The sequence below is a fragment of the Orycteropus afer genome, unplaced genomic scaffold (genome assembly GCF_000298275.1).
Source record: "Orycteropus afer afer isolate SDZICR_OR568_19922 unplaced genomic scaffold, OryAfe1.0 scaffold00098, whole genome shotgun sequence".
In the NCBI taxonomy this organism is placed as follows: Eukaryota; Metazoa; Chordata; class Mammalia; order Tubulidentata; family Orycteropodidae; genus Orycteropus; species Orycteropus afer.
Genome location: NW_006921685.1, coordinates 2,483,829 through 2,501,815, shown reverse-complemented (window position 1 = coordinate 2,501,815; position 17,987 = coordinate 2,483,829). Strand labels below are relative to the sequence as shown.

General features: G+C 38.6%; 1 protein-coding gene across 1 annotated transcript in view; it reads left to right on the top strand.

Moving 5' to 3' along the window:
* The window catches only part of CENPC (centromere protein C), a 186,485-nt gene that overhangs the window by 57,937 nt on the left and 110,561 nt on the right, over positions 1-17,987 (top strand). Inside the window, exons 8-9 of the mRNA XM_042781212.1 lie at positions 12,032-12,308; positions 13,270-13,464. Of these exons, the coding sequence (XP_042637146.1) occupies positions 12,032-12,308; positions 13,270-13,464 (472 nt within the window). The remainder of the gene's footprint in view (positions 1-12,031; positions 12,309-13,269; positions 13,465-17,987) is intronic.

The following is a 17,987-nucleotide window of genomic DNA, read 5'->3' as shown; positions in this document are numbered from 1 at the left end:
GGGTCTTCCTTGTAGGCGTATGGCTATTATCCTATCACTGACAGCATTGTACTTCAGGACAGATCTTGAAACATCCTTTGTGATGATGAATGCCACGGCATTCCTCTTCAAACTGTCATTCCCGGCATAGTAGATCACGTGGTTGTCTGATTCAGAATGGCCAAAACCAGTCCATTTCTGCTCACTAATGCCGAGGATATCAATCTTTATGCATTCCATTTCATTTTTGATAACTTCTAATTTTCCTAGATTCATACTTCGTACTTTCCATGTTCCGATGATTAATGGATGTCTGTAGCTGTTTCTCTTCAATTGGAGTGGTGCCACATCAGCAAATAGCGTTTTCGAAAGCTTTACCTTATCCAGAGGAGTAAGACTGGGTTTACTCAGATGATGCAGCTCTTTCTCAGTCCTATTTTGAGAGCCTTCTAACCTAACCGGACTATTCATAAAGTTGTGTGATAATGTATCATACATTGTTTCTTTGCTATTCATAATGTTTTCCCTGGCCAATTATTTGAGAATTGAAAGGCCTTTTCCTTCTTCCTAGTCTGTCTCAGTGTGTAAGCTGGGCTTATACCTGTGCACCATGTGCACTCCACTGGCTTTGAAACACCAGTGGCTCAGCCTAAAAACTCATATCAGCACGTCACCACAGTAGGACAAACCGACAGACAAGTTTGCCTCCCTGTTGGAAGCCTCTTGTACCACCCTTACCTTGGTCCCTGCGGTTGACTCCTCCTCTGTTCAGATTCCTAGGCCTTCTAATCCCCTTTCTCCCGCTCTCCCGCCCTGCTGCTTTGGGCGTGCCTGAGTTCCTCTCTTCACCTGGATCCCTTCATCTGACTGCTCCTCTGTCCGAGTTCCTGGCTTTTTTATCCCTTTTCTTCTGGCTCTCCCACCCTGCTACTTTCAGGGTGCCTGAAAGCCCTTTCCTCACCTGGATCCCTTCATTTGTGTCTCTGGTGAGGTTTATTCCTAGATATTTTATCTTTTTAGTAGCTATTATAATTGGTATTGTTTCCCTTGTTTCTTTATCAGAGGACTCTTTGTTAGTGTAGAGGAATCCAACTGATTTTTGTATGTGGACCTTGTATCCTGCCACTTTGCTGAACTTCTCTATTAGTTCCAATAGTGTTTTTTATTGAGACCCTTGGATTTTCTATGTACAGGATCATATCATCTGCAAATAGAGATAGTTTTAGTTCCTCCATGCCAATTTTTGTCCCTTTTATTTCTCTTTCTTGCCTTCTTGCCCTGGCCAGGACTTCCAATACAATGTTAAATGGAAGGTGGTGATAGAGGGCATCCTGGTCTGGTTCCCATTCATAAGGAAAGTGCCTTGAGTCTTTCTCCATTAATAATGGTGTTGGCTGTTGGCTTTGCATATATACCCTTTATTAAGATGAGGAATATCCCTTCTGTCCCTTTTTTGCTGAGAGTTCTGAACAGGAATGGATGTTGGATTTTATCAAATGCTTTTTCTTCATCGATTGATATATGGTTCTTTTCTTTTGTTTATGTGGAGGATTACATTGATTGTTTTTATGATGTTGAACCACCCTTGTAAAACTGGTGTGAATCCCACTTGGTCCAGGTGTATTAATTTTTTGATGCATTGTTGGGTTATGGTGGCTTCGATTTTGTTAAGGAGTTTTGCATCTATGAGGAATATTGGTCTGTAGTTTTCCTTTCTAGTGGTGTCTTCTTTCCTTCGTTTGGTATTAGTGTTATGCTTGCTTCATAAAAGTGAGTTTGGAAGTATTCCATCTTTATCTATGTTCTGGAATAGCATGAGTAGCATACGTGTCAACTCTTCTTTGAATATTTGGTAAAATTCTCCAGTGAAGCCAAAAGGGCCAGGGCTTTTCTTTGTGGGAAATTTTTTTATGACCTGTTCAATTTCTTCTTTTGTTATAGGTCTGTTCAAGTATTCTACCTCTGAGTGGGGTCGTTTGGGTAGGTCTTTATTCTAGAAACTTCTCCATGTCTTCTAGGTTCTCAAATCTGTTGGAGTACATTTTTTCATAATATTCTGTCAATATGTTTTTTTATTTCTGTTGGTTCTGTTGTGTTGACACCCATTTTGTTTACAATTCTTGTGATTTGGATCTTCTCTTTCTTTTCTTTTGTTAGATCTGCCAATGGTTTATCAATTTCATTAAGCTTTTCCAAGAACCGGCTTTTTTTTTGTTGTTGATTTTCTTTTTTTTTTTTGTTTTCTGTTTCATTTATTTCTGCTCTGATCTTTATTAAATCTTTATTATTTCCTTGCTTCTCCATGCTGTGGGATTCTTTTGTTGTTCTATTTCTAGTTGTTGGAGTTGATGAATTAGAGTGTTGCTTTTGTTTCCTCTTTTTGATGTATGCATTTATTGCTATAAAGTGTCCTCTGAGTACTGCTTTTCCTGTGTCCCATAGGTTTTGGTATGATGTATCTTCATTCTCATTTGTTTCTAGGAATTTTTTTTATTTCAGTTTGTGTTTGTTCTATTACCCAGTAGATTTTGAGCAGTGAATTGTTCAGCTTCCATATGTTTGATGTTTTTTCCTTGGTCTTCCTATTATTAATTTCTAATTTTTATAGCATTGTGGTCTGAGAAGATGCTTTGTAGTATTTCAGTGCTTTTGAATTTATTGAGGCTTGTTTTATGTCCTAAAATACGGTTTATTCTGGAGAAGGATACATGTGTGCTGGAGAAGAATGTGAATTTTGCTTTTGTTGGGTGAAATGCTCTGTGTATGTCAATGACATCGACTTGGTTGATTGTATTGTGGAGTTCTTCTGTATCTTTGTTGAGTTTTTCTAGTTGACCTATCTCTCTTTGAAAGTGGTATGTTAAAGCCTCCTACTACTATTGTAGAGTTGACTATTGTCCCTTTTAATTCAGTTAATATTTGCTTCACGTATTCTGGAGCACTTTCATTGGGTGCATAAATATTTATTATTGTAACGTCTTCTTTGTCAATTGACCCTTTCAGCATCCTATAATGTCTTTCTTTGTCTCATGATATTTTTCACCTTAATGTGTATTTTATCAGAAATTAGTATGGCCACTCCTGCTCTGTTTTGGTTACCATTGGCTTGGTACATTTTTTTCTACCCCTTAACTCTTAATTTGTTTTTATCTTTGTGTCTAAGGTGTGTGCTTGTAGGCAGCATATCAGTGGGTCTTCTTTTCTTATCCAGTCTGCCACTGTCTTTATTTTGATAAGGGCATTTAATTCATTCACATTTAGTGTAATTAGTGATAGGTGTGAATTGGTGCTGTCATTCTAATGTGTTTTTTTGTTGTGTTGGTGTTTCCTTGGTCCGTGTACTTTTCTGTGCTGAGTTCGGTTTGTTGCCTAATTCTTTCTCTCTTTTCTTCTTTGTTGTTGGTTTTGTGCTTATTAAACCTATATGTTTTCCTCCCTTCTGAATTTGCTTAGGGGGATTGTTAATTTTCTCTGGGGTTACCTTGGAGTATTTTCTTGACTCAACATTTTTAGTACAGTGCATACTGTGAAGACATTTTCTTCTCCATTTGTAAGTTTGTACCCAGCCGTTTTTCTCCCTCTAATAGGTTAGTTGATGTTGTTATGTGCTGATTGACTTCCTTGGTGTTTAGTGTGCAGTGTTTTATGGTCTTATTTTGAGTTTCTATTTCTCATTTGGTTTTAGTGTTGATGCCACGTGTTTTGATTTTGTTGATCTCTGTTGTGGGTTCTCTAGTGGAAGGAGTTCCTTAAGCATTTGTTGTAGGGTTGGTCTGGTTTTCACAAAGTCCCTTAATTTTTGTTTGTCTGAGAATGCCTTGATTTCGCCCTCATATTTGATGGATAATTTGGCTGGATATAGGTCTTGGTTGGAAGTTCTTTGCCTTCAGTGTTTTATATATGCTGTCACATTGCCTTCTTGCCTGCATATTTCTGCTGAGTAATTGGAGCTCAGCCTAACTGTTTGTTTATTATAAGCAATATTTCTTTTGTCCCAGGCAGCCCAGTAAAATTTTTTCTTTGTCTTTGTTTTTAGAGAGTTTGATTATAATATACCTTGGTGTTTTTCACTTGGGATCTATCTTGTGTGGGGTTCTATGGGTTTCTTGGATAAATAGCTTTTCTTCCTTCATGATATCGGGAAAGTTTTCTGTTAGCAGGTCTTCCACAATTTTCTCAGTGTTTTTTTCCCCTCTTCTTGTTCTGGAGTTCCAATGAGTCTTAAGTGGTTTCTTTTCATGGCATCCCCTGTAATTCTTAGGTTTTCTTCATTCCTCTTAAGTCTTTGTTCTGATTTTTCTTCATATAGGTTGGTGTCCAGGGATTTGTCTTCTAGTTGGGATATGCATTCTTCAGCCAGTTCTAACCTACTCTTTTGTGCTTGTACTGTGTTGTGTAATTCTGTAATTTTGGTATTCATCTTCTGGATTTCTAACTGCTATTTTTGTATGAGTTCTGATTGTGCATTAATCTTGTTATTTTGTTCTTGAATGATTTTCCTGAGTTCTTCCAGGAAACTGTGGTCTCCTTGTTTCTGTTTGGGATTTCCTTAGGCTCTTGTAAAGCTCTACAAACATATCTTCTAAATTCCTTCTCAGATAATTTATTGCCTCCTGTTCCTCTTTGTTTATTGAGACCTTTGTTTATAGTTTTGCTTCTAATGTCTTGTCCTGTTTTTTTGTTTGATTTGAGGTTACCTGTTTTTTTCCTAGACATTTTGGGGTTGTCTTTAATTGTTGGTTATATATTGATTTGTTTTGTCTTGGTTTTATGATTTAATATTTTGAAAAGGTGAAGTTGGTGTATTTTATTTTTTTAGTTATTAATTCAAGTATGCTGGGTTGCTCTGCAGTTTCCTTTGTGATGGTGGAATCACTGTGTGAAATGTGGATATAAATTTCTGTTTGCCGTAAAGAGGGTTTAGAATTCAAACCAGTGGCTGAATGTGGTTACTTCTATTGGATAAGTGAGGGTATTGTTGGAGAAGTTGGGAGCAAAAGTGAGAAAAAAGGCCAGTTCCACGTTGCTAAGGGTGGTTTCTAGGGCTTTGAGCGGGCTGCTAATGATGACATTGTACTGTTACTCACAGGCCCACAGCTGAATTTCAGCAAAGACTCCATTTGTTGGGGGTTCACCACTTTCCACCCGGCTCAGACACATGCGAAAACCCTGCTCCCAAGGCCCCTCGGTGCCAAAAAGCCTACCCAAGACAACTGCCCAGCTCTGTGATCTGCCGCAGGAGTTCCTATCTGGGTCTGCCCACCTGCGGCACCAAAGAGCCACTTGGTTTCAGCAGTGCAGGAGCCAGTGCCCACGTGTAACCCGTAGTCCCAGTATTAGTGACACACTCAAGCATGGGCTCCTCAATGCCACTAAACTGACCTAAGCCTGATCGGTGATCTGCTGCTTGGGGCATCTTCCCTGGCCTGCCCTCTTGTGGCCCTAGTGGACTCTCTGCTTGCAGCCCTAGTGGACTCTGCTCGCATCTCTTGGGCGCTGGGCGTGCCTGTTTGCACCTAGCCGACCCAAGTTACCGATAAAATCAGGTGCTGAAGGTAGATCCTTGGGGTGATTGCTGGTATGCTGGTGTGGTTACTGGTATGCTGGTGTGGTGTATCTTCTTCCTTAACCCAGGGAAGTCTCAGATGGCCTTTCTTGCCTGTTAGTCAGCGCTCCCCCAGGGAGGTCTCTGATGGCCTTTCTGGGCTGCCTGTCGGCGCTCCGCGGGATAGATCTTCTGATCTTGTTATTTTTTTTTTTCTCCTGTCCCTTTCTCCTTTCTAATTCTACTCCCCTAAGTTTGGGAGCTCTGGTCGCGTAGTGCCTAAGACACTTGACTGCTAACCAGAAGGCTGACGGTTCAAACCCACCAGCCACTCCTCGGAAGGAAGATGGGGGGTGGGGGAATCTACTTCCGTAGTGATACTGCCTCGGAAACCCAAGGAGGGGTCGCTATGAGTCAGGCCTGACTCCACGGCACATAATAACAACAACAAGAAGTTTGGTGCACTCTGACTCAGTGAGCTGTTCAGAGCACCAGAATCCCTAATTCAAACTGCTGTACATAGTTTTTCAAACACTAAGATGCTAGAGAGAGATAGCATGGTGATTTCTGATGCAACTCCATTTTGAATTCTTTTGAAAAAATAATATTAAAGTTTAGATGGAAATACAGAAGACGTAGAATAGCTGGCATAATAATGAATAGAAGAGGAAAGTAGTATCATTCACAGGATCTAATTTCAAGACTTACTATAAACCTACAGCTATCAGTGTATGTGATCAGACACATTGATCAGTGGCACAGAATGTTAGTTGTTGTTAGGTGCTGTTGAGTTGGCTCTGATTCATAGCAACCCTGTGTACAACAGAACGAAACACTGCCCCTTCTTGTGTCATTCTCACAGTCCTTGCTATACTTGAGCTCATCGTTGTAGCCACATCCCATTGACGGTCTTTACCTTTTTCAGTGACCTTCCACTTTACCAAGCATGGTATCCTACTCCAGGATATGGTCCCTTTTGACAGCATGACCAAAGTAAGGGAGACGAAGTCTGGCCATTCTTACCTCCAAGGAGCATTCCTGCTGCACTTCGTCCAGGACAGATTTACTTGTTATTCTGGTAGTCCATGGTATTTTCAGTATCCTTCGCCACCACTAATTCAAAAGCATCAATTCTTCTACAATCTTCTTTATTCATTGTCTAGCTTACATACGCATACATGGTGATTGAAAATATCATGGCTTGTGTTAGGCACACTTTAGTCTTCAAAGAGATATCTTTGCTCTTCAGAACTTTAAAGAGGTCTTTTGCATCACATTTTCCTAGTGCAATACGACATCTGATTTCTTGACTGCTGCTTCCGTGAGTGTTGATTGTGGATCCAAATATGAAATTTTTGACAACCTCAGTCTTTTCTCCATTTATCATGATGTTGCTTCTTGGTCCAGTTATGAGGGTTTTCATGTTGTTTATGTTGAAGTATAATCCATACTGACTACTATATTCTTTCATGTTCATCAGTAAGTGCTTCAAGTCATCTTCACTTCCAGCAGACAAGGTTGTGTCATCTGTGTGTGGAAGGTTGTTAGTCTTCCTTCAATCCTGATGCTTCATTCTTCTTCATGTAGTCCGGCTTCTCAGATTATTTGCTCAGCATACAGACTGAATAAGTATGGTGAAAGGATATAACCCTGACAAATGCCCTTCCTGGTTTTAAATCATGCAGTATCCTCTTGTTGTGTTTGAACAAAGCCTCCTGGACTGTGTACAGGTTCCTCATGAGCACAATTAAGTCTTCTGGAATTCTCGTTCTTCTCAATGTTGTTCATAATTTGTTATGACACACACAGTCAAATACTTTTGCATAGTCAGTAAAATACAAGTAAACATCTTTTTGGTATTCTTTGCTTTCAGCTAAGATCCATCTGACATCACTAATGATGTCCGTCATTCTACATCCTTTTCTGAATCTAGCTTGGATTTCTGGAAGTTCCCTGTCAATATACTGCTGTAACCATTTTTAATTATTTCCAGCAAAATTATCTATGAGTGGTATTCATGATATTGTTCAATAATTCCCACATTTTGTTGGATCACCTTTCTTTGCAATAGGTACAAACAGAACTCTTCTAGTTAGTTGGCCTGATAGCTGTTATCCAAATTTCTTGGCATAGATGAGTTAAGTGCCTCCAGCACAACATCCCTTTGTTGAAATATTTCAGTGGATTCTGTCAATTCTTGGAGCCTTGTTTATCACCACTTCTTTCAGTACAGCTTTGACTTCTTCCTTCAATACCATTGGTTCTTGATTATATGTTACCTCTTGAAATAGTTGAACATCAACCAATTCTTTTTTGTAGAGTGACTCTTGTGTATTCCTTCCATCTTCTTTTGATGCCTCCTGCATCATTATATTTTGTCGATAGAATCTTTAAATATTGCAACTTGAGGCTTGAATTTTTTCTTCAATTCTTTCAGCTTGAAATATGCCAAGCATGTTCTTCCTCTTTGTTTTCTAACTCCAGGTCTGCACATTTCATTATAATTGACTATCTTCTCAAGAGGCTATTTGAAATCTTCTGTTCAGCTCTTTTACCTTGTCATTTCTTCCATTTGCTTTAGCTACTCTCCATTCAAGAGCAATTTTCAGATTGTATCCTGACATCCATTTTGGTCTTTTCTTCCTTTCCTGTCTTTTTAATGACCTTTTGCTTTCTTCCTGTATGATGTTCTTGATATCATCCTACAGTTCATCTGGTTTTTGGTCATTGGTGTTCAGTTCATTGAAGCTATTCTATAGATGGTCTCTAAATTCAGATGGGATATAATCAAGGTCATTTTTTTTTTTTTTTTTTTTTGGCTCTGTGGACTTTTTAAAGTTATCTTCAGCTTCAACTTGAACTTGCATATGAGCAATTGATGGTCTGTTCTACAGTCACCTCCTGACCTTGCTTTGGCTGAAGATACTGAACTTCTCCATTGCCTCTTCCCACAGAAGTAGTTGATCTGATTCCTGTGTATTCCATCTGGTAAGGTCCATGTGTATAGCTGCTGTTTATGTTGTTGAAAAAAGGTATTTGCAATAAATAAGTTGGGAGTCTTGCAAAATTCTGCCATGCAATCTTCGGCCTCATTTCTGTCACCAGGGCCACATTTTCCAACTACTGGTGATTCTTCTTTGTTTCCAACTTTTGCATTCCAATCACCAGTGATCATCAACACATCTGAATGGCATGTTTGGTCAATTTCAGACTGCAGAAGTTGGTAAAATTCTTCAGTTTCTTTGTCATTGGCTTTAGTGGTTGATCTTTAAATTTTAATAATAATATTAACTGGTCTTCATTGTAGGCGTATGGATATTATCCTATCACTGGCAGCATTGTACTTTAGGATAGATTTTGAACATTCTTTGTGATGATGAATGTGATACCATTCCCTTTCAATTTGTCATTCCCTGCATATTAGTGCATACGATTATCTAATTCATAGTGGGCCAATGCCAGTCTATTTCAGCTCACTAATGCCTAGAATATTGATCTTTATGCATTCCATTTCATTTTTGATAACTCCAATACCCTCAACAAGATGGATTGACATAGTGGCTACAACGATGGGCTCAGGTATGGCAGGGATTGTGAGTCTGGCACAGGACCTGGCAGTGTTTTGTTCTGTTGTACGCAAGGTCACAGTGAATCAAAGACGACTCGACAGCACCTAACAACAACAACAACAATTTACCTAGATTCATTCTTTAGACATTCAGTGTTCCAATTATTAATGGTTTTTGCAGCTGTTTTTTCTAATTTTGAATCATTACCTGTCAGCATATGGAGGTCCTGAAAGCTTTTATTCCATCTACCTCATTAAGGTTTACTCTGTGGCAGCTTTTCCCCAGTCATATTTTGAGTGCCTACTGACCTGAGGGGCTCGTCTTCTGGAACTAAATTAGATAGTGTTTCAGGGCTATTCATAAAGTTTTCACAGGCCAGTTCTTTGAGAAGTGGCTATCCCCTTTCTTGCCAGTCTTAGTCTGGAAGCACCACTGAAACCTGTCTACTGTGGGTGACCTTGCTGATATTAGAAATACTGGTGGCATAGCGTCTAGCCTTACAGAAACACTCAAGCCACCACACACAATATGACAAACTGACAGATGAGTATGGCACAGAATGGAGATCCCCAAAAGAGATCCACACAGATATAATCAATTAACTTTGACCAAAGAACAAAGATATTTCACTGGTACCAGAGTCATTGAAATATATATACAAAAAAGAAATCTAAATTTGTGCCTTACACCTCTCATACAAATTAAAATGAATCCTAGACCTAAATGGAAAATGCGAAGGTGTAAAACTTTTAGAAGAAAACTTAGTAAAAAATTAGGTGATTGTGGCTTTCATGATGAGTTTTTAGATAAAACACTAAAAGTATAATTTATGAAAGCAATTGATAAATTCAACTTTATTAAAATTTAAAACTACCTCTTGTCTTGGTTTTGTGCTGCTGCTGTTAACAGAAATAACACAAGTAGAGGGCTGCGTGAATACCGCTCAACCTTAGTTTAGCTCTGCCTTCTCTTTTAGGCCCACTAAAGCTGGAGGCTTTTTCTGACTCATGCAGTTGCTGGCTGCTGAGGCTGATGAACCCAAGATTGATAAGTCAAATGGCACAGTCCCAAGATTAGCAGACAGCATGGCAGGCCACTATTTCAAGTCCAGGAACAATCTCAAGATTGGCAGGCAACCTGGCACGTCACTGAGATGCAGTCTTGGCCAAATGTAGGATCCATATGTACCAAAAGCTAGAGACCTTTCCCTAAGTTTCTCCTTATATACTAGAAGCAGACCACAGCATAGAGGCTGCTCCCTAGCTACTCACAGCAGATTCCACCATGAAGGTGATTACAATCTCATCGTGGGGAATAAGTACTTCCAGCTGCAGAGCCACTCAAAACCAGGGCCCAGCCAGGGTGACACACAACTTTAACAAACACACCCCTCTACCAAAAAGAAGAACAACTTTTAAAAGAATGAAATCCATTTGATGGCAGAAAGTATTTGTGATTCACTTATTTGATAATGAACTCCTATTCAGAACACTCTTTGGCCAGAAAGTGTAGGTGTTTTTGTGTGTTTATGTATGTTTACGTGTTCCTCCTGTGCTATTGGTGGTGATTGTGTGTTGCAGTCCTCTATAGAGACCTACGGAGGGTATAAGAAAAATGAGAAACAAACCCATTGCTGTGGAGTTGATTCTGAGTCACAGCCACCCCGAATAGAAGTAGGGCTTCTATTTCTAAGAAGTCTATAGTCTTTCAAAGGCTATAATCTTTCCAAAGCAAGCTGCCACATTTTTCTCCTATGGAGAAGCTGTTGTTGTTGTTGTTACGTGCCGTCAAGTTGGACCCAACTTATAGCGACTCCTCCTTGGGTTTCTGAGGCAGTATCACTACGGAAGTAGATTGCCCCATCTTCTTTCCGAGGAGTGGCTGGTGGGTTTGAACTGCCAAAATGCCAGTGTTTCGTTTAGTAGCTGAGTGCTTTAACTACTGTGCAACCAGGGTTTCTCATAGAAGGATTATGAGAGAATAAAAGAAAAGTCATTGAGCTCACCACCTTAAATCTTGAGGTTCCTAGCCAGTCTGGGTTCTTTCTTCTAGTTTTCAGAATCTGATTATCATTTTTTGATAGATCATTTCCAGGGCACGTAGTTGTATTTAGATGGGAGAAGTGGGGAAAATGAGTCTACATCATCTTGTTCTAGAACCAAAAGCTCTTTTCAAGTTTCATTTAGATTTTTAATCTTTACTTTTTAAGAGTATAAGCAATATTAATACTACCCAGCTAGTTTAGATTTCTTTGATATTTGAAGGTTAAGGCATATATATATATACACAAACTCACTGCCATTGAGTTGATTCCTACTCATAGTGAACTCCATTGGGTTTCCAAAGCTGTAAATCTTTATGGAATCAGACTGCCCCATTTTTCTTACATGGAGTAGTTGTGGTTCAAACCACTGACCTTTTGGTTAACAGCCAAAACACCTTAACCATTACACTACTAGAGCTCCTGATAAGAAAAAAAAAAAAAAGTACTTATATTTTGTCCTATTATGTCTATGTATGTATGCATTTGTGTAAATATGTGCCATTTAGTTACCCTAGCTTATTAACTGTCAGCCTGAAGAAAGAATCTCCTAGTTTCTTTAGGTGACTTCATTGCTTTAGCTGCATATATTTTCATTCAAACCTCAAAACCATATCAATAAACTTGTGAATTTTTTATATTTGAAGATATCTGTCATTTCAAAACTTTAGATAGCATGGATAAACTATATGCCTCATTTCATTAGTTTCATAAATTAGAATTTTTGGGGTGTTTATGTATTTTAACTACAGATTTTTGATTCTAATCTTAATGACCTTAGTCATCTGAAGGTTACTTCTAATTAAACATTGTTATATTTAAAAAAAATACATTTGATTCCAGTGTTGTTGTTATTATTTTTTAATTGACCACTGTCTTTATATAATTTTCTTCTAGCTCAGGCCCATGAAGTTTATCAGAAAATTGTGGCATCTGGTTCTGAAAATATACCTGATTTGGAAAGTGTGTCAAGTAGCAAACAAAATGGCCGTCGGAGTGAAGCTGATGAAGAATTTTACTTATCTGTTGGCCCACCTTCTGTTGTTTTAGATACAAAGACATTACCACAAAATGCTATTCCATCTATTGCCCAAAAGAAAGGGACTTACACTTTTGAGGATTCAATAAATATGTTGTCTTCAAGTACAGAGATTTCTCTTAAAACCAAAAAAAGGTAACCTTGTATTTAGATAATATTGATCCTACTTTAAACATTTAATCTTTTGTATTAAACAATGGGTAATTCAGGCTTTTAATGTAGTATATAGTAATGATTAAAGAATATTCAGATGTTATGCCAAAACCATAGTATATATTCAGTATATATTCAGCTTATATTTAATAAAGACTTTAAAGTGTATTTTAGAGAAGTTTGGAGGTAAAACTTTCTATAGACAATGGAAAAATATGTTTTATTTCTGATAATAAGCTTACAATAACTTGCTAAGAGAAATAATTTGTACTTCCTGTATATTATTTTAATTGCATACGGAAATGAGTATCAGGTTGTTTCTAGGGTAGCAAAACGTAAGTATTATTGGGGATGAGTTATGATAAACTGGTAAACCAAGGGCCTTTCTTGGGGTTTTCATTTTGAATCTACAGAAAACAAAGTAGATCTTTCAAGATCTTTTACTGTATTCGCTGAAATGAGTATAATTTCTCTCTAGAGTCTTGTGTGATTCTTGGAGCCATTAAGTATATTCTAAAACTTTGCTATTCAAAATGTAGTTTGCATCTGAGGATTAAGAACACTAGTGTTATCTGGGAGTTGATAGATACGCAGAATCTCAAACCTCACCCTAGACGTACTGCATCAGAATGTGTATTTTAATAAGATTCTTCAAATGTTTCAAATTCACATTAAATGTTTGAGAACCATTGCTCAAAGGCTGCATATTTCCTTGGGAGTATAATTTAACTGTTCTTTTCTGTTATATATCTTTCTGTTGACATATGTGTACTATTTTTTCTGGCATATTTTACCTTATATATTTTGTGTAAGAGTTTACAAATTGGTAAATGATGTAAGTGGTCTTTATATTGTTACCATAAAGGATTTAAGGATGACTCAGAACTCTGCAACTTTTGTGAAGTCATTCAGCTTGACTTACTTTGAACCTTTTAATATATAGGTTAAACTTCAATGATAAAGATATTTTGAAGAAAGTAGAAATGGAAGATAAAGTATCAGAAAGACCACAAGGAGGGAACCGATCAGGAACATCTCAGAAAAGAACACAAGATTCAAAATATGAAATTCAACCACAAGCTAAAAAGAGTTTTTCAACATTGTTTTTAGAAACTGTCAAAAGAAAAACTGAATCTTGGTAAGTTATTAAGAAACTGTCCTTTGAGAACTTTTTCTTCCAAAATCTATAAACACTATCTAAGAATTATTAAGGAGCTCTGGTAGCATAGTGCCTAAGGCACTTGACTGCTAACCAGAAGGCTGGCGGTTCAAACCCACCAGCCACTCCTCGGAAGGAAGGTTGGGCAATCTACTTCTGTAGTCATACTGCCTCGGCAACCTAAGGAGGGATCGCTGTGAGTCGGGACCGACTCGATGGCACATAACAACAAGAATTATTAATACTACTGTTAACTTAGAAATTAAACTTACAATGGACCACAAATAAGACACCTGAGTTGGTAATGAAATTTTGGTTGGTTAGTAAGAAGTATGTAGTTTCTTATCAGTGACTGACCTCAAAAGTTAACTCTTTAACAGGTACTAGGAGTCCCTGGGTGGTGCAGCCAGTTAACATGCTCGGCTGCTACTGAAAGACTGGAGGTTGGAATTCACCTAGAGGCACTTTGGAAGAAAGGCCTGTTAATCTAAAAATGAGCCATTGAAAACCCTATGGTGCACACATATGGGGTTGCCATGAGTCAGAATAGACTTAATAGCAGCTGTTTTTTGTTTTTTTAAATAGGTACTAATTTAGTATTATCTAAATTAATCTAATTTAGATTAAAGGAAAATTAGTTTATCAGTTTAAGCTCATCAACACTTTTGAGTTCATCTGTATGGTATCAAAGAATGAAGGTAGTATTTAAAGACAAAATTACATCAGAGTGCCTTTATTTCACTGTTACAAGTTTTGAGTCTGTTTCTTCTGATGGTGCCAAAAAAAGGATAGTCCTGGGACAAATTTTAACGTGTTTTTGCCTACTTAAAAACCTCCAGTGGTTCTACCATGTCCCATGTATTGATTCTCAGCCATGATTGCACATTATTATTTCCTAGAATTAGTTCTTACCAGAGTACAGAACTACTACTACTCTATAGAATAAACTTCAGCCCTGTCAGCTCATGGAGCCCTGATGACCCAATGGTTAAACACTCAGCTGCTAACTGAATGACAGTTCAAGCCTATCATTTGCTTTTTGGGGGAAAGATGTGACAGTCTGCTTTTGTGAAGATTTACAGCTTTAGAGACCCTATGGAGCAGTTCTACTTTGTTCTATAAGGTTGCTTTGAGTTAGAATGAACTGGACAGCAGTGGATTTTTAAGACCTTCACCCTCCCTATTCAACTATTTCTACTGATTTGATCATACTCTTTTCTAGTTTTCCCTTCTTAACACACCTTTTTCTCTTGTCATTTGCCAATTTCCATTTCTCTTTAAGGTTCATGCTAGGGTTCTAGATTTTTTTCAGGGCCCATGCCAATGTTTGTTTAAGTCATAGCTTACCTAGTGTTATCAGCTTAACTATTTTATGTGTGCTTTTCATAGTAGATTAAGACATAATTTCTCTTTTTCAGGAGTTTATTGTTTCTTTATATTTCTGTATTTCTGTGGTATCTGTCAGAATGTTAATGATCATATTGTTGTTGTTGTTATGTGCCGTCGAGTCGACCCCGACTCATAGCGACCCCTCCTTGGGTTTCCGAGGCAGTATCACTACGGAATTAGGATTGCCCAACCTTTCTTCCGAGGAGTGGCTGGTGGGTTTGAACCGCCAGCCTTCTGGTTAGCAGTCAAGTGCTTTAGCCTGGTAGCATAGTGCCTAAGGCACTTGACTGCTCACCAGAAGGCTGGCGGTTCAAACCCACCAGCCACTCCTCGGAAGGAAGGTTGGGCAATCTACTTCCGTAGTGATAATGCCTCGGAAACCCAAGGAGGGGTCGCTATGAGTTGGGTCTGACTCAACGGCAAATAACAATAACAACAACAAGTATAATTATGTTTATGTCTGAAAAAGCAAGGAAGTAATTTTTTTAATGCTATTTATGGTAAGCCAATAAGCAAAGTTAATTTTATGTTTGCTTGCAGTAGCCAAATAAAGCTACTTCTTATTCCCTGTACTTTTTTTGCTTCATTCTTCAGCTTGTGCTCTCTCTCTGCTAAGATCGTCTTTGTTGCATTTTTTTATGATCAAATCTTAACATTTCTTCAATATCTAGTCCAAATACCCTTTAATTTTTCTGCCTAGGCAAGGCTCATCTTGCTTTATTCTGAACTTTAATAATGTCAAGGATATTTTCTAAGGACATCTATGATTTGAATAACTGATTAGATGGAAGTCCTTCAGTGAAGCAAAAGAGAAGAGCAAGTTTAGAGTTCTAGTTGGCTGGAATTTGGAATTAAATGCCTGTTGTTGTTGTTGTTCTTATTAGGTGCCGTTGAGTCCTTTCTAACTCACAGTGACCTTATGTACAACAGTCTAATGCCAGCCTCATGATCCCTACTATACCTGGGTTCATTGCTGCAGCCACTGTGTCTATCCATCTTCTTGAGGCCCTTCCCCTCTTTCAGAGACCCTCCACTTTAGCAAGCATGACTTCCTTCTCCAGAGAATGGTCCCTTCTGACAACATGACCAAAACAGGTGAGACGAAGTCTCTCCATTCTTGCTTCCACGGAACATTCTGGCTACACTTCTTCCAGAATAGATTTGTTAGTCCTTTTAGCAGTCCACTGTACTTTGAGTATTCTTCGCCAACACCGGAACTCAAAAGGATCAACTCTTCTTTGGTCTTCCTTACTCATTGTCCAGCTCTCACATGCTAATGAGGCAATTGAAAATACCATGGCTTGGGTTAGATGCATATTAGTTTTCAAGGAGATATCTTTGCTCTTCAGCACTTGAAAGAGGTCTTTTGCAACAGATTTGCCCAATGCAATACGTCTTTTGATATCTTGACTGCTGTTTCCATTGGTGCTGATTGTAGAACCAAGTAATATAAAGTCTTTAACAACTTCAGTCTTTTCTCCATTTATCATGATATTTATTGGTCCAGTTGTGAGGATTTCTGTTTTCTTTATATTGAGGTATAATGCATATGGCAGATTGTAGTCTTAATCTTCATCAGTAAGTGCTCCAAATCACCCTCACTTTCAGCAAGCAAAATTGTGTTGTCTGCTTGTCTCAGGTTAATGAACCTTCCTCCAATCCTGATGCCATGTTCTTCTTCATATAGTCTAGCCTCTCAGATTATTTGCTCAGCATATAGACTGAGTAAGTATGGTAGAAGGATACAACCCTGCCACACTCCCTTCCTGATTTTAAACCATGCAGTGTCTCCTTGTTTTGTTCCAATGACAGCCTCCTGGTCTATGTACAGGTTCCTCTCAGGAGTACAATTAAGTGTTCTGGAATTCCCATTCTTCTCAAAGTTGTCCACAATTTGTTATGATTCACACAATCAAATTCCTTTGCATAGTCAATCAAACACAGGTATACATCTTTCTGGTATTCTTTGCTTTGAGCCAAGATCCCTCTGACATCAGCTGTAATATCCCTCACTCCATGTCCCCTTCTGAATCCAGCTTGCATTTCTGGAAGTTCTGTGTCAATATACTGCTGCAACCATTTTTTAATTATCTTCAGTAAGATTTTAGTTGTGTGTGATATCAGTGATATTCTTCAATAATTTCCACATTCTAAATCAATTGCAAAAGGACAAATACTGTATGAGCCCATTGCTGTAAAAAGACAGAAGAGTTTGCTTAGGAAAGGGAACTCACCTAGTAGGTTACCGGGATGGGAGGGAAGTGGAGGGATTATTTTCAGGCTAGTTGGGGCTTACACACTGACATGGGTGGGGGAGGGATATATGGGAAGGATATATGACCTCGATAATAACATTAGGAAATGGGAGGACACTGGATTATACACATAAGGGATAGACAACAGATGCTAATACCAACCAATGTGCCCACCATACTGTATTGCCATTAACACCAAACACTAGGCTATACAGATAAACACATAAACACCTGAGATGATCAGACGGGGTCAGTGAACAGAAGTATACTCTAGACCAAGGATAGATTCAGCTGAGGCTAATCTTGCACAGGCACCAGAGATACAAAATACCTGCAGTCCTTACAGAAACAATGGAAGACAGACACAGAGTAATCTCTCACAGACAGCCAGACACTGTGGGAGAGAGATCCAATAGATCTACTGCGTCAGGACCATAGTACTGGGGGACATCAGACTCAATTGGCACAACAAAATATATAAGAGCATTGCTCCACATCCTACAGTGGTGAGTAGCATCTGTGGTCTTAAAAGCTAGGTCTAAAAAATCTAGGATGCAGCTAATGGTCTCCCAGTGTCAGAAGTGAAGAAGAATGCACACAAACACACACACACACACAAAAGAAAGGAAAAAAAAGGGCATTTAGAAGCAGTCAGCCCTAGGACACGATGACCCCTGAGATCAGAAGAACTAGATGGTGCCTGGTTTCCAATGCCAGCAGCTCAGGGAAGGGTCAAATCTGGAGATCCTGGATAGAGTGGGAGGGAAAACGTGGAACAAAACCCAAAAACTCAATAATGACCAGAATTACTGGTCAGATGAAATCTGGTGAGTCTCCCAATACTATGGCCCTGGAATA